Source organism: Tauraco erythrolophus, chromosome 21 (genome assembly GCF_009769465.1).
Source record: "Tauraco erythrolophus isolate bTauEry1 chromosome 21, bTauEry1.pri, whole genome shotgun sequence".
Taxonomy (NCBI): Eukaryota; Metazoa; Chordata; class Aves; order Musophagiformes; family Musophagidae; genus Tauraco; species Tauraco erythrolophus.
The window spans coordinates 1266859-1283854 of record NC_141485.1 but is presented as its reverse complement, the minus strand read 5'-3'; the positions used below and the strand labels follow the sequence as shown (position 1 = coordinate 1283854).

General features: G+C 40.8%; 4 protein-coding genes across 7 annotated transcripts in view; 3 read left to right on the top strand and 1 right to left on the bottom strand.

Moving 5' to 3' along the window:
- NF1 (neurofibromin 1) overlaps positions 1-16996 on the bottom strand; it is a 90037-nt gene that overhangs the window by 25394 nt on the left and 47647 nt on the right. The window lies entirely within an intron of this gene.
- On the top strand, positions 350-3861 carry EVI2A (ecotropic viral integration site 2A). Its single transcript, XM_009977594.2, has 2 exons — positions 350-512; positions 2701-3861. Exon 2 carries the CDS (start codon positions 2717-2719, stop codon positions 3476-3478), a length of 762 nt encoding a protein of 253 aa, XP_009975896.2. The 5' UTR covers positions 350-512; positions 2701-2716; the 3' UTR covers positions 3479-3861.
- EVI2B (ecotropic viral integration site 2B) lies at positions 6429-8791 on the top strand. Its single transcript, XM_009977595.2, has 2 exons — positions 6429-6520; positions 7738-8791. The coding sequence occupies exon 2, from the start codon at positions 7769-7771 to the stop codon at positions 8621-8623; it is 855 nt and encodes a 284-aa protein (XP_009975897.2). The 5' UTR covers positions 6429-6520; positions 7738-7768; the 3' UTR covers positions 8624-8791.
- Positions 11551-12873, top strand: OMG (oligodendrocyte myelin glycoprotein). Its single transcript, XM_009977596.2, has one exon. The coding sequence runs from the start codon at positions 11554-11556 to the stop codon at positions 12871-12873; it is 1320 nt and encodes a 439-aa protein (XP_009975898.2). The 5' UTR covers positions 11551-11553.

The window sequence follows — 16996 nt, the reverse complement described above, 5'->3', positions numbered from 1 at the left end:
GCTAGCAGTAACTCAACTCTCCCAAAGTAAACCAACAGGCCACAGAAAGAGCTAATAAATTCCGTAAGCACGTAGGTAGCTTTGATTGTACTGGGACACTGCTCCTGATGGCACTGGAGGTAAACCACCTGAGTCCAGGATAACTCAGGAGATAAATTTCATGAACGTAGAATATTTGTTTGCCAGAGATACTTTTTTCTTCCCTGTGTTACTTCCTGTTGTTCTGAGAGCTAATTTGGGCAAGTTGGTGTTTTTCCCCCCCTAACGTGTCATGGTATAGTTGTTACAAAAAGGAAGTGTGTCATCTCTGTGGTTTCAGTTCTCCACTTAGAGTAAACGACATATAATTTCAGTTACAGATTTGCTTAAAAAATACCAGTATTGTCTAAATCTACTTGCTTCATGTTCAGGGTCGTTCACCTCCTAAGAGCAAATATATGCACAAAGAAATTTTACTTTTAAAGAACTAAACACCTGAAACACCAATTTTCTTTTGACTACCTCTTGGCACGGTAAGTACACTTTTTCCTTCTCCTATTTTAACTTCCACCTCGAACTTTTTATGGAAAATTATACGCAAAAATATTTTTAAAGTAGTTTGAGTAACTCCAATATCGTAACGATGCATAAAAATATTATCTCGATTGAATTAAGGAAGCTGATAGAACTGAATCTTTAGTCATGTTAAAGGTTATTCATAATCAGACTCCGAATTCTGAACAGTGACAGTCTCTACTCAGCTCGGTTGTTCCCACGCGGTGCAGATCTTGCAGTGCACTGACAGAAGATTCTATCAATACCTACACACAAAGGGTTCAACTAAAAGAAAAAACAGTTCTTTAATGATCAGTTCCTTTGCTCTCGTGACTTTAAGTGAAGCCCTTAACAACATCAGTTTGTTTATTTTTATGAAAAGCACATCTGGTCTAGAATGCTACAATTAACATCGGACTGGCTGTATTCTTGGAGGGAGTAGACAGATGGGCAACTCTCAGACAGCAACATTAAATGTTGGAGGGTATCTGTACCGGCAAACGCATCTCAGTTCTGCATGTTGTGCAGAAACTTTATGTGAAACGTTGTTTTGTTTCCAAAAAAAGGCTTTGCTGGGTTTTGCCTATTTCCTATTTAAAGTCTGCTACAAGGCAGCCTCCAGGCAACCTTCACCATATGAAAATAAACATTCTACCTGAGCTGCAGTTGATTACTGAGATGGTTTATAGTTCAAACTTAACAACAAGTATTTCTGTTAACAACAATTATTACTGTTAACAACAAGTATTCATCTCCGAAGGGAGCCTAGATTTATGTTGGGGTGAGCTGCAAAGTAAAAAGATATGTGATCTTTTGCTGCCCCTTCGCCATGCAAGGAGGGACACCCAGTTTGTCCCCTGGCTGCGTACCAGGCAGATCACTTCTTCCGCTTTCCTGGGGATTTCAGGAACACGGAGGACTGCCATTTGGGTTTGGCGAGACAGGCAAGGTCACCCCTCTGATTTTTGGGAGTGAACACAGGAAGTTCTTTGGGAGGCATGGTAACTTTTGACCACGATAAAAGCAAACATCACCCAAATATTTCAAAATTACCTAATCTTACACACACACAGATAGGCTTCATTGCCTTTTAAGTAATATCTTCAAGAACAAATGTATTTACAAAAATTGTCCTGTTTCTTTCCGTCATTCTCCATATTGTTTACATTTGAAACAAACAGTCTGTAACATAAAAGGAAACATTTTGTTCTGTTAATAGGGGAAAGAGAGGCACTGCATGGGATGATAAGCCTTTAGGTCTGAACGTGTCTCATGCAAACTGGACGGAGCTGCAGCAGGGGAGTGGGTCACTGCTTGTCTGATTTGTCACTATTATTTTGAGGTTATTATCATGGTATGAGACTGACGTAAAGATCAGTTTCCTGCCCTCCAGACAAAGTCAACAGGTACAGATTTGAAAAACTACACAAATGTGAAACAGAACACATTAATGCTAATATCATTTGCATAATTATCTCGGGCGTTTCAAAGAAAATGTCACAATCTGTAGCATGTTTGTGAGAAAAATTTGAGAAGTTCATTTGTGATAAACAGCCTTTTGTACAATAAAGCAGCAAAATTAGAGAACAAAGATTTTGCTAGGCATTTATGCAATAACTCCAGACAGCTGTGCTAAGAAATATAAACAACTGAAATAATTTACTGCTGCCACTTAGAGGAACATTTTAGATAAACGCTTTTCCCTTGGCCATCTCTACAAGCATAGTTACATTCCCCACATTCAGGGGAATACAGGAAAGTAGGAAGCAGTAATCTGTAAATTTACATGAGTTTCTCCTTTCCCTGTGTAAAAGCAGAAGTGATGAACTTGAAGTTGTAATATGATTAGCTTTGAAGAGGAGGAACTACCACCGAGTCTGCCTCTACATCACTGAGTAGTTAGTAGGGAACACTTTCCTTTCTCTTTGCTCCATGTTCTTTTTTGATCTATTTATAGAAACAAACCTCAAACTGTCAGAAGTTTGAGACAACTCATCCTTTCAGAATTCCAAGTACTTGAACTCTTCCTCCTACACCTACTAAAATTGAGGTCAAGTTCCATATTGTTCATCAGGAAGGCTGCCGCCTGCTATTCCCCGAGAAGTCCCATTCAAACCTCAAGCACTACCACTTGCTAAACTAATACCACGATTTGTACTTTTGCAGGTGACTAAATAGGAAAATGAAGATGAAGAGACACAGTAAACCACACTTCTCCTTCCCTATCATGATAATATTTTCTCTGTGTTTGCAAACAAGTGCCAACCATACTGATTATCCTAGGATTATAAATGGAACCTGGAATCCTATCAGCCAAAACCTAAGTGGAAGCCAGAACATAACAGAAGACAGTACAAATTCTCCTCTAAGCATCAATTTCAACAGTGAAACAACTACTTTTGAAATGCAGAGAAGTACCCTGCAGTCCTTATCCTCGACAATGGCCCCAAATTCAACATCTTCCCCTGCCAGAAGTGCGGTTTCTGCTGCTGGAGGACCCAGGAATACCAGCAAACCCAAGAGTACAACGACAAAAGAAACATGTGAAGACAATAAGTCTCTCATACTGATTTGTTTCATTATAATAGCAGTACTTGTGCTTATCTGCACCTTCTTATTTCTGTCGACAGTCATAATAGCAAACAAAATGTCATATCTCAAAAAAACTAAGCGAGGAAAACGTAGGCCGAGGAGCAACGGCGATCTTCTGGCTACGAACAGTTTATGGCCAAGTGCAGCAGGAACATGGCAGAGGATGCCTACGGAGACAACTGGTACAGATGTGATAATGCAAGACTTGGTATCAGGCAGAAATGCTGCGATCCAAAGGAAGACTGAAGACGAAACTACTGAGAAACTCACTAAAGAAATACAAAATGAACAGGAAAACAAAGAACCAAAGTCACACAAACCCATTTTAACCAATTTTGTAGTTGAGATTTAATCCCTACTCAGGTAAAAACTCATCTTTTGCATTTTATACATCATTGATATGAGGCAAACCCCCAGCTTTCAAGAAACAACACGAATTTTAACACTGGAAAGCTAAATTCAGATCTTAGGGTTTTGCTTCTTATGACAGCGGGAACGCTGCAGCAACGTGTAGATGTAGGAGGGAATAAGACTGTTAAATAGCTTCTTAGAAATAGCCTCAAGACCAGTTTCACGCCTTTGACCAGAAATCGGCGACAGGAGCTGAAGGGGATAAAACAAAAGGACAGAAGTTTGCCCATTCTCCGAGACCACCAGCAGGGAGAAAAGGAAAGGCCTGTTGGTGTAGCAGCTACACGGTGCCACAGGGCGCTTCGCAGGCAGGGCCAGCTTCCAGTCCTGAGAAAACCACAGCTCAGTCGCGACTTCGACGCAATTCCTGAACCAGGATCTGGTCTCTCCCAAAATGCCCTTTCAGGTTTTTCCATCGAGAACTTTCTTAAACAAGCTTAATTGCTTTTGAACCAGATTAAGATTCGAATCATTTTTATTGCGTTCCGACCTTGCGTACGAATATATGAAGTTTGTATTCTATGTTAGCATATGAGAACTGCTTCAATTCATTATCTCCAATAAACTAGCAATATCAGTTTTTAAATAGCTTATGTGATACTATGTAAGTCAAAATATTATTTAAAAAATTACACAGGGCATTTTTGAATGTTATATATTCCTATAACATTTGCTAAAGGTCAGTAAAAGTCTTCTCTGATGACTAGCAGTGATTTCTTGCATCACGGAAACATCCATATAGAAACATACTCCACTTTGCCCTAACACAACCAACTAGAACATGCCAAAAAAATTCTTCAAGAAGCACCACAACTTTTAGTTTCTCTATTCTCAGAGAGACCTGTCTTTTCCCTTATTTCTGGGGGATGTCTGCATCCCGTGTCACTACCACAGAGGTTTGTCATTTTAAGGAAACAGGAGAAGTTTTTCACAAGCTACTCGGGGTTAAAGAGGATCTGTTGCACCACTGTTGCAAGGGTTAAAACTGCGTAGTGACAAAGCTCTAAACATCGAGTGCATCTGTAACAAACATTTTTGACACAAGAGATGGTTTGTAAGAGTTGGAAAGAATCAGGACATAAGACTGAATCCCCATTACATCACCCACAAACTTATCTGAAAGGGCAGGTAAAGAAGCAACAGAAAAGCAACAAAAAGACAGTATGCGAGGAAGCCAAGAGAGCACAAGATCTCAAAAAAAATGCAACTGCCCGTGTCAAAGGTGGTTTGTGTAGTAAGGAGGATAAAGTTGGAAGGAGTTTGCAAGCTTAGCCCAGAACTGGGAGTCATTAGAAAGTAAGTTCATTGAAGAAAGGAAAAAATCCAACTAGAGAGCAAATTCCAATGAATCTGCCATAAACCACATATTCAGATCTTAGAGCTCAAAGGGAGGAGGTGCAACACAACACACAAGCAGAATGAGAGGACAGGGGATTATGTCAAGCATTCCTAAAAAGTGAGGAGAAAGGCCAGGAGAAGAAAAAGGGCAAACTGTGATGGATCGGTGATGACAACCTGGTGCTTAGGGGAGATGAACTGAGAACATCTCACATTGGTGAGAGAAAGAGAGCTGAAGGGCAGGGTTGGGGGATGCTGCATTGCAGCTGCCTTCTCCTTCCCTAAAATGATCATGAGCACATGAGGCAACAGCAGAGGCTGTGCAAGTACTAAAAAAAAGAATCTAAGGTAGCAAACGTGGGAATTTAACCTGGTGTAAAACTGCTCACAGCTAGGAAGATAACAGAACTAAGACAGGAGAATGAATCTGTAAGAACCAGCCTGGACACGGGAACACAGTAAGTTGTTAGTAGGCAGCAGATTAAAGGGATAAATCAGCAGTGTCATGAAAAAGTGGGCAAAAAAGGAAAGAATCATGATCTTATCAGTGGAAGGATGGAAAAACAGAAAGGAGAAGAGAACTGTCAATGAGGTGGGAACTGTGGCAAAAGACAGGTGGAGACTATGAGGATTGAAAAGAATGGGGATGAGATGGAGGAATTGGAGAAGAAACTGAGTTCTAATGTGAGTATGGGATCAGGATTTGTGTGTGCTGCAGGAGCAGGGAGAGCCTGAAAAAGAGAACTAGTGCAACCAGAAGAGAGTCACAACAAGAAAAGCAGGAAGAGATGAAGAAGCTGCAGAAGGATCTGGCAGTAGCTACTTGGCACTGGCACAACACACTTGCAAAATGCCACGAGGACATATTTGTGCGGGTTTCTTTCTGACAGGCAGCCTTTCTAGGCAAAAATGCTCAAGGAGACAAAAGAAAAGTAGTTTGGGTTACACTAAATGATATGGACAAAGACAGTAGGAAAACAGCTGCTCAGAGAGCACAGCCCCCCATTAATGATGGCAGCAGGTACCAAAGTCATGCAGACAGAAAGATAACATGGAGAGTAGGAGGCAGGAGAAGGGTGAAATCTGTAGTTACCTGCCTTTTAATGCAACTACACAAAGCAGGATGTGTAAGCAAGCCAGCATGCTGCGAGCAGATAGCCTTCTATGACTCACTGCAACGAACCTCGGGCTGCTTTTCCACTAATAATCATGACAGCGCACCAAACCCACCACTGAAATTAAATCAGGAAGATCAAATACAATCTAAACTTGCATAATTTTTGACTCTCACAGAAGTAACTGTAACTACTTTCAACAAAGACAGGCAAATAAGTATTTATGAATTCCTACATACCTACATATACCAGACAAGAGCCACAAACATTTAAATATTTCAGTTTTATAAAAGCACAGAGCTGAAAAGTTTTCTCGTAAAGCATGCAAACTCTGAGATAAGGCTCTTAGCAACCTCCCCACTCTTGTCACTTCCTGCAGCTACTGTCAGTAAACTTCCTCTTTGGCTGCAGAAACCTGCTTCACCATGAAACGAGCCATTTTGAGCTGCTTGACTTCCAGCACAGCCTGTCTGCCTCAGCTTCCAGCCAGCACTAGGGCAGTGCTTGCTTAATGGAAGAGAAATGTGCAGGTAAGCATCAGCTTCATGATGGAAAGGCTTAGTATTTGTTCTGTCTGGTGTGAAATGGAACTGCACTGTCCTGACCTCAGGGGGTACTCCAAGCTCCTGTTGAGTGTCTGTATCTTGAAAGCATCAGGGTTTCAAATACACGTTGTTTGATGTTGCTACTAGGAACTTTTATGAACTTTACATGTAAGTATTGTTTGACTGTGTTTTGAAAAGAGGGGAGCAGAGAAAATTAAATTGAATCCTTTTAACCGGTTACAAACCTTACAGAGTTTAGATCATAATGTTCTCGAGAAGCATTAATTTACTACTCATAGGCGTTTACACTGTTGCATCTCAAATTTAACTGTGCTTGTTTGGAAACCCACAAAGGTTTATGCATATAAATTTCCCAGGAACAGCATCACATGACTAGCATTAGAGTAACTAATAAATTGGCTCCAATTGCATGAAAGTAGCTTCAGATAAAAAAATCATTACGTAGATGTATTTTACGATTTCTCTCATACAGAGACATTCAGAGACCTGAACAGTACAGGGGGAAAAACAAAAATCTGTTTCAGGCCAACAGTTTAACATTAACTCTCCTTCATTACAAAAAGTGTTCCACGTGCAGAAATTTATCCATGAAGACAGTTCAACATTAGAACGCCGTTCCATTACACCATCAGTATTTAGCAACTTTTTAAAAACTATTGTGCTCTACCCTTAACTGCTAAAGAGAGGCAAGAACAGGAAATCAACGTTTAAGAGAATTAAAGAGCCTTTTACTTAGATCTCGGCCTATTTCCATCAAAACAAGACAATTTTCTTTACTCGTGACAATCCTGTTTGTCGATGCTGCTGTGAGTGTTTCTCATTCTGTTCCAGCTCCACCACCATTTACATGATTGATAAATGTTGTTATTTTGAAACACCCTCAGGACTTCTCTGCTGATGCCTTTTTCTGATCAGGTGAAAAAAAGTAATAATAACCAAGACATTCTCTTCAACAAAGTCACTTAATTAGAACGATCAATAGTGTTGGAAATCTGCCTGCTGTTTGGGAAGTGAGTGACAAACCTGCTATTATGCAAACGGGAACAGACTTGAAATTTTAAACATTAAATCTAACATTATTTTCAATACTATAGTATTAACACGAAATTGTCTGGTGTCAGTAAGGTGTAACTATAAAACAAATGCAGTTTTCAAGTTAATATATTTCATCCCTGCTCTAGGAGAGGAGACATTTAAAGAGGCTGCAGGAAAATGGCCAGCAGCCAAGTAATACTGGTTCTCTTCTACGGAGGAATCTGGAAATCCCTTTCTACAGCAATACCTCAAAACATTTCCATGCATAAAAGAAACACATACACCAGCATCGGGAGTCCAACAGAAGACAAAGCTCCTCTATATCAGCTGGAAGCAAACGGACCCATTTTACACAAATCTAGAAGAGCACTGACTGTTACGACACCATCTCAGCTCCCCGAAGCACACGCAGAACCCAGCGAAGGAAGCTGGATAGCAGCACTGATAATTGGCATCATTTTGATTAGTATGATAATGGCTATTGTGATAATTCTTCTGTGGAAGTGCTGCAGGAGGCCGGCTCTAGTTGATGCAAACTGGGCAGGTCGTTCTCCCTTTGCAGATGGAGACACACCGGATGGCTTTATGGATTCTGACCAGGTTACCAAACGTTCATCGGTTTTATTTATGTTGCCTTGGAAATTAAAACTGGACACCAACCTACAGCACGACCCCACTGCATCAGAGAAGCCGCCCCACTGCACGACCAGCAATGAGAACAGCCAGTTGCCTCCACCAGCAGAGGACGGCTCCGCGGCCGGTGTTCCAGTCCCCGACACGGACACCTCTCCAGCTCCCGTCTCCGAAGCGGCGAGCTGTGCGCACCACCCCTGTCCTCTCCCTGAATCCCCACATCTGCCACCTCCACCCGACTGGCTCAGGGAACCAACTGAAGATCAGAGCTCAGATCTCGGCAAGTACCCGGAATGTCACTCAGAAACAGAGGAACAATTGCCCCCACCACCCGACTTCCTTATTCGAGAGACTGATGAACCACTGCCCCAGCTGCCAGCGCCAGAATACCCTTTGTAGGCTGCCAAAATTGATTTCCAGCACACTTCACATTTTTCTGAAATGAAGTATTCTTCAAACAACTGAAAAAAGGAGAAGTTGACGCGGGCAAGAGCAGCGAGACCGCAGCGCAGGCACTTCCCCAGTGTGTCTCAACTTCAGCTTTCACAGAAGGGAACAACCTGCTTCTGCCTGAAGCAAATCATTTCAAAATACAATATGGATTGTGCCCACTAGTTATCTGAAATTAGTGATGCCAGATTTTGGAGACTACAGAAAACAGCATATGCATATGTGTGTGTAACCTACGCATAGACATGGAGCTTTCAAGAAACAGCACCGCTTTAGAGGTAACCAGAGCTTCTAAAAATCGTTTGTTCTATTAGGCTGTATAAGCAAATGCAATGAAGTCAAGTTGATTTTAATAAAGCTTTCTCATTCAAAGATGGTTTGGTCACTTAAAGCATTTGCTGAGACACAAAGCTTCCAAGTCAAACCCAAGTCTAACCGCCTCGACGTGCACACACCCCCCTCTTTCACACAAAGGTCCATTTGCTGCACATGACTGGTACCAACCTGGTAACAAATGGATTACAGGTATGGGACACAAATCCTCCTCGCAGCCACCACTTGTTCATTATTAATAGTAACGAGGTTTCCTTCAGATCAAATATTGCCAAAAAATTTACCAGTCTAAACCCTCCAGTCACTTCACACTATTGTTTGGTAAAGCAGAGAATGGTGCAAGTAAACAGTTAATACAGTGGTCACTAAAAAGCTGACATGTCTCCAAACACTTGGAGAACAAGCACAAAAAGCCTTTTACCTAAATACTTATGATTTTTATGGATAAAATAGAAACAGTTTGCAGAACGCCCAGGCAAATGATTAACACAATTAGTCGTGTGCATTCACTAATGTCTGTGTGAGGCAGTATTTTCAGAATGCACTCAATATTACTAATATAAACTTTAAAAATTAATTTAATGCTGCGTGGATGCTAGATTCCTTTTAATTCAAGGTGTTTAAGTGTTTTACATGTTCCCTTCTGGGCCCTGAGTAAAAGCGAAGCTCACCATCCTGTCCACGACCATGCATTTTGATAAGCCAACTGTTTGGTGGGAAGTAGGAGGGTGGTCTCAGAGGTAAACTGAGGGTTTTTTACCAGTATTGAATACTTACATCTATAGAAAGAAGTTGCTGTACACTGAAGCTGGCCTTCCATGACATCTCTGCCAAACAGCAAAGAATTTATTTGAGGAGGAAATATATTTGTGGATGTTGCACAGAGCACATGCTTGCATATATGACAACAATAAACTTCAAAAATCTTAAAATTACTAATAAAAATTAAAGCCATGAATTATGCAAATGCAATTTTAGGCTGCTGTGCACACAATGGACATAGGAAAAGATATTTACATTTTTTCTTACCATTTATATAAGCTGTACGATTGTATATGCCTAAAGAACAGCATTCCAATTATGCACGACTTTTTTTAAGGCTTGTTGCATTACTCCATGTTAAAATTGACAGCATTAATGAACTATATCCACCCTACCATATTGCCTGGAGAAATTCAGACACAGATTTCCTATAGAAATCTGTAAAATCTTACATGCTGAGCTATATCATACCTGACAATACAGCAATAGCCTGGTCTGAGGAGCAGAAAACTGAGTATTTCAGAATCATGAAAAGATATTCTGGCAGCGTAGCTTAAGCCTAAATTACCATTAACCTTTATCCAGGAGGGGAGGTTAATTTCGATTAAAAAGAACACAACTTAACGTGACTTTTTTAAACAGGAACATTTAAATGGAATCACAGCTGAAGCTAAAACAGCCTCCAGAGATTCCATTCGGTGCCGTTTCTGCCGGCAGCGCTCCGTGCCGTGTTTCGATGCACTAACACAGCACAAAGCACAGACAGGGAGAAGTTGACGGATTCGAATTCTGAACCCAGCTCATTTACCGACGAGGCGCTTTGCAATAAATTTGAGTCAGCACGGACGACAGCTCTGCAGTCCTGCCGGGGAGCGGATCAGGTGGCTGCAGAGCCCCGCTCGCAGCAGTACGATGCAGCTGAGGAGGCACGCACAGCCCACAGGCACCCACTGGAGCTGCTCTCCAGAACAAGGCGACCTCTAAGCTCAAATCTTCCCCAGAAACGATGTGCTGATCCCGCAGGAGGGACCCCGGTAAGTTTGCGGGTTTTTTTTGGTTTTAATCACAACAGCCTGCTACGAAATTAGAGGCAGAAATAAAGGACGAAATTATGAGTTGATGACAGATGCTTGCACCAGAAATTTGCTGCAGTGTTAGAGATTTCTTACTAACACTAATTCAGCTTCCGAGCGTGTGTTACCAGCTTTGAGAATGTAATTAACACTACAATAAGGAAAAATAATAATCTGCATGTCAGCATGAACGTGGAATCTGGGTTTCAAACTAAATTCCTAACAATTTACGATGTATTTTAACCAATTCTACTTAAGCAAATAGCATGTATGTGTGGGGGGGACTGCTACATTGCTGCAGAGATTTGTAAAGCAGATCCAGTTGACAGCCATTTTTTCATCCTGTATAAAAGAACACATTATTCCAAACATAATATAGGCTTGAAATCACTAAAAACAAGAAGCAGACATTGTATAACATTTGGAAGAGACTTGCATTTTCGGAAGAAAGCCCTCATTTGAGCTTGAGGGGGAAAGGGAGATGAAAAAACAAGTCTCATTCTGCCAGACAACATGACAGTCTATGAAGGGATGCTTTGTAAAGTCTCTCTTGAACAATTCTAAAAAGGATCGTGCCACAAAGGGGTTTATTGATATTTTTACTTAATTTCTCCTGCAAGTGGTCATTGCAAAGACAACCCTTATAAAGGAATAAAATATATTACATGGATTTAAAGGGTGTCACTTTGGTATATTTATTTCCAGGCAACAATGGAATACCAGATATTGAATTCATCTACCTGTCTGCTGGTCCTTCTGTTTTTCACACCCACTGTTTTGGGTATTTGTCCTTCTAACTGTACATGCTCAGGAAACGACAGGAATGTGGACTGTTCAGGCAGAAACTTAACTATACTGCCACATGGACTTCAAGACAACATTACATATTTAAATCTGTCCTTTAACCAGTTCGTAGATCTCGATCATCAGCTAACGAGATTCACCAATTTGAGGACCCTTGATATTTCAAATAATTGGCTCAAGAATGTTCCTGCTCATCTGCCCAAGTCCTTATGGGAATTATATGCCATAAACAACAACATTAAAGTTCTCCAGAAACTTGACACAGCTTACCAGTGGAATCTTAAAGTGCTCGATGTTTCCAGGAACATGGTGGAAAGAGCTGTTCTGATCAACAACACACTGAGCAGTCTCAAGTTTCTCAATCTCAGCAGCAACAAACTTTGGACAGTTCCAACCAATATGCCCTACAACATAGAGACGGTGGATCTATCCAACAACTTCTTGTCCCGGATACTTCCAGGAACACTGCTGAGACTACAACACCTCACGAGCCTCTACCTGCACAACAACAAGTTCACGCACATTCCTGACAAAGCTTTTGACCACCTCTTTCGGCTGCAAGTAGTAACTCTATACAACAACCCATGGTCCTGCAGTGACAAACAAAACATCCCGTATTTGCTGAAATGGGTGCAGGGAACAGCTGCCAGTGTTATAGGGGCTCCCTGCGCCAATCAATCCGGGCTTTGGCTGAATGCCACACCAACCTCAGCGGCTCCCACGGCTATAGACCCCAGCCTCATGATCAAAGGGATGAAGGCAGCAGACAAAGCTGCTTCTCCAGTGGCAAGTGAACCAACCAAAACGACAAAAACACATAAACAATTTAAAGCCAAGGAAGTTTCTACCTTGGCCACCTTAAGCCAAACCATACTGTTCACGAGCACGGACCGACCGCTGCTCCTCTATCCGGAAGAGCTGACGACCAGGAAGGTCAGTTCTCAAGAAGCAGCAGCCACGCACACAATCTACATCAAAGATTCAACCGATGTGAACTCAAGCCTGGCTCGTTCAACAGGACCATCCACCACTCCCATGACTTTGAGTATCACCAGTGGAATGCCAACAAACTACTCCAAAACGCCTCAAAGCACAACTGCTACCTTAAGGAAAGAGGAATCCACCACAAGTATTCTGAATACTCGTGTGCCCTCCAAAGCAAGCACCTGTGAGATGTATTTGGTTTATGTCGCAATGCTTAATGCAGTGGCAATGGTTTTTGGCTAAGGGCTTGTATCTTGTGAAAATTGTTGAGTTTGTTCCTGTGATACATAGCTCGAGTTAAGACATCCAGGTCAAATAATGAATCAAAATACAAGAAATTCGAACTTCTGACTCTGATCTAAAGAAGATAACAGTTCTTTATTGATGAAGTGCACACTAATGTCTTGATACTAAGCTGCTACTTATTTTAATATGTCTTAATTGAGTAAAACTAACCTATGATTTTGTTTTTAAAAATGTGATTATTTTGTATTTAAATTTTTAATTTTACTTGCACAGAATAAAACATCAGAATTTTAAGTACTAATTTTATGTATGATTTTGTCATTAAACAACTGGAAAAAAAAAAATAGAAGGCCTGTATCATATCTGCATTGTCTTGCTTGACTTGCCAGTGAGCAATTCTTGTAATATAGCAGCACAGATTCTTCGTAAGTTATGATGACACGCAAAAGGAAGGGGAAAAAATAAAGGAACTAAACCTAGCTGTTTCACTAATCAGAAGTTATTCCTGAGAAAAATCGCTAGCATGTATATCTATGTTTGCTTCATATGTATTAGGATATTTTAAATATGAAGAACAACAGTTTTGAATTTAGGAATTACATATGACAATGCCATGATGTCTACTAAGGGGGTGTAAACTGAGAAGGCAACATGGTCCAACTTCAGCATGGGAAGAGTGGTAGGGGCTGATATCTCTTTTTGCTCTGTCTTGACTTAGACTGCAGGCAAGTTATTTCTCACTCTCCATGTTTTTTAAAAAAAAGATAAAAGTAGAGGAAAACACAAGATGTTCAATGCCATGACACTCCAACAACAAGGAGTCATCTATACAAATTAATGAAATGGAACTCCTTAACTTTATTTCAAGTGACATCCAAAAAACCTGAAATGTTAATATATTTTTCTGAAAAGAACATCACAAATCAGCCAGAATGTATCAAACTACTACTTTTTGATCAGTAAAATGAAGTTTCAGCCAATTTCTAATGCAAGTTATGTAACAAATCAATTAAGCAATTAGTTGTCAAGCTGTCATTGAAACAATCCTTGAATCTTGTGACTTGGAAAAAAAAAAAAAAAAAAGTAGCCCATGGCATTGAACATGCCCATATCCTGGCTTTATAAGGACGAGCATGAATGCTATTCTCCTTGACATCTGCGCCATCAGTGAGTAGAAATAATTGCACGCATGGTTCTGTCCACTCTAGGAAAATAATCTAAATTATGTGGCAAAGGTACTTGATATACAGATGAAGTTTTGCAAACAGCATGAAATGAAAAATGAAGAACAAGTTCACTGAAAAAGTATTATTCACTTAATATAACAAATCTTTATACAATGTTTTCCATTCATTTCAGGCCATTTAATTTCCAGTTATTGTAGCATGAAGGTGCTGCAAAACCCAGAAAACCTCACTACTGAGACTGGAGTCCTCTACCTATTTCTCCTAGGTGTCCATGAGGGCTGTAGACCATCTACAACCACTGGTATCAGAGAAATCACAACTTTCCAATGGTGAACAGTATTTCTATAACCAGAAATGTGTTTTAATTTCTAACAGTAAATGTTACACAACGAATTTGTACAGTTATTTCATTGGCATTTAAGTCAAAATAAAGTTACGTTTGTATTGAACCGAATTAGTGACAGTGCTTCTTTTCCAATCGGCGCAGTACTATCACTAAGCAGATGATATTTTGTTATACACACCTATTTCAAGCAGGTATGTGGCTCAATCTTCACGTCTTTCAGGGGAAAATTACTGTTAAACAAAATTACATTGTTTTCATACTAAAATATCCCTAGTATTGTTTATTTATAAGCTGATAATAGTAACATAAGGTCTATCCTTCCCCTTCCTACCCTTTAGAACTTGCAAATACCTAAGGCACATCTCTAACCACTAGAAAAGGTTGCTCTTTCTCCCTCTCAAAACAGACAGACTCTGCATGTCTAACAGAACACAAAACTTAAAAAAAACCCCACCAAAGCAAAGACTGACATCTCATATACATTTCAGGTATACAAGAAGTAGTCATCCAAGTCACAGTGTCGACACTGTAGAGCACAAGCAGTGCCTGCAACGGGCAGCACAAGTGGCTCATTTATGAAGTGGCTACCAGCGGTCGGAAAGAGGAGCCCACCTGCACAACTTCTGTGCGTTTTCCCCAGGCTAAACAACCCCACATGAATGGATAAATTCCACCAAGATCAGCGTTATAAAACCGTCACTGCGTGCCACTCTTTGGACAGTCGATGCATTTGCTAAGTCCTGACTGACTCTAAGCCAGTACCAACCTACTCATGTTCAGAAGCAGGTATTTCCCAGAACTGTCTCACTCGTACGGTTTCATCCCACGCAGCGCGAGGCAGCTCAGCTTGCAAGGTAGGACAGAAACCACAAAACGAGGTGCTATGACTAAACTCCTTGAGTTGACAAAATTACATTAAACATTTTATGTCTTTGCTGAACAATTCAATACAGGATGGCAAGTTCTACTGGACGCAAAAAACCTACACGGGACAAACTTTAAACACCCTGAGAATGCTTCACCCATAATGAGACTATTCAGTGGACAGTGATCCTTTTCCAGAAGTTGTCTGGGGCAAATTGCAAGTCCCCATACTGGATGACTTGCCACCTAGACTCCAAAGTCTTCATTAAGCAGGCTGATAAAAGCCTGGAAGCGGAAATGGGGTTGCGAGGTTTTCCAAATCCATGTACAGGATTGGGAAGCTAGGAAACAAAAAAACCTGCAGATGGGTATGAAAGTGAGATGGCACTCCCAAATTCTCGAGCTGTGCTCCCTGCCCAAGCCTTGCCGTGGTAGGTGCAAGCAAGAGGGCTTCTTAGTCAGACTGCTTTCAATAAAGCAGACTAAAATTTAGGTTTCCTTGTATTTTTCTGGAATACAAATGAGTCGATAACAGAGCAGCGAGTAGGCAGGGAAATGTGGGAGTCGTGCACTTGTTGCTTGGCAACACCACAGTCAAATTGAACTAAATCCGACAGGCACGGATGGGAACACGGCAGCATCCGCTTGTCTTGTTTTCCGCATGCTGGTCGTTCAGCCCATGAGAAATGTCATATAATCTATCCTCAGAGAAATGACTTCTTCCCAAATAACTATTTAGCATTTCAGGACAATATTCACAGCACACCTTATAGTAGAAATACGCTTGCTTTTGAACGATTAAAATTGCTGTAGGCATAGCTGTGGTCTGAAGCAATAACTCAGCAGTTCGTACTCCTATTAATTAATTTGGGATATCAACTTTAGAACTTAATGGCAGTACTTCACGATCAATATTTGCTGATTTATTGATCATTTTAGTAACAGCATAGAGATTAAAAACAGAAGAGCAGTGGCTTCAGAAGTCAGGTTGCCACCCAGGAAACAAAATGTGAAGAAAAATGACAGATAGGATTAAATTTCACAGCACAAACTAAACTGTTTCTTCTAAACTGATCCAGCTATATCAGTGAAATGACTCAACAATGCCCTAGCAACAAGATCTCCAACTACCAAAAAAAAACAACCCCAAAAAAACCCCAAACCCTGCCTGCTGCAAGCCCTCAAACATATGGGCAGCTCCAATCTAAACAGCCTTTTCACATTTCACACCTTAATTTTCACATTTCACACCTTAAAACCCAACACTTGGCTCGGAACCGCAAGACAAACACCCCAAATAAGCACCATGAGCCACATCCCTATCAGAAGAACAGATGTCAGAGCACCATCCCAGAGCAAAGCCCCACCTGGGAGGTTGGAAAGGTGACCTCATGGAGAAAAACTGGGGAATTACCCAGCAGCTGAGGAGGAAGCAAGCAATAAAAAGGGAGGTAAAAGCAAGCAACATTCCGCCTACTAGCCCAGCTTATGTCAAAGCATAACAATATTTTCATTAAGTATCCGGTACCTGGATGAAATGTGCAGGAATCTGCCCCACACCACCCCTTTATGCAACGCAGGAACACGTGTCTGACATGGACCATCGTCACTATGGTTTAGCAGTGATTTTTCATCTTCCTTGAAGGAAATGAGGTTTGTGTTCATTCAAAAAATCCCTGGGACACCGTTTATGAAGCTATTTTATTTAAGACAATTTTTCAGA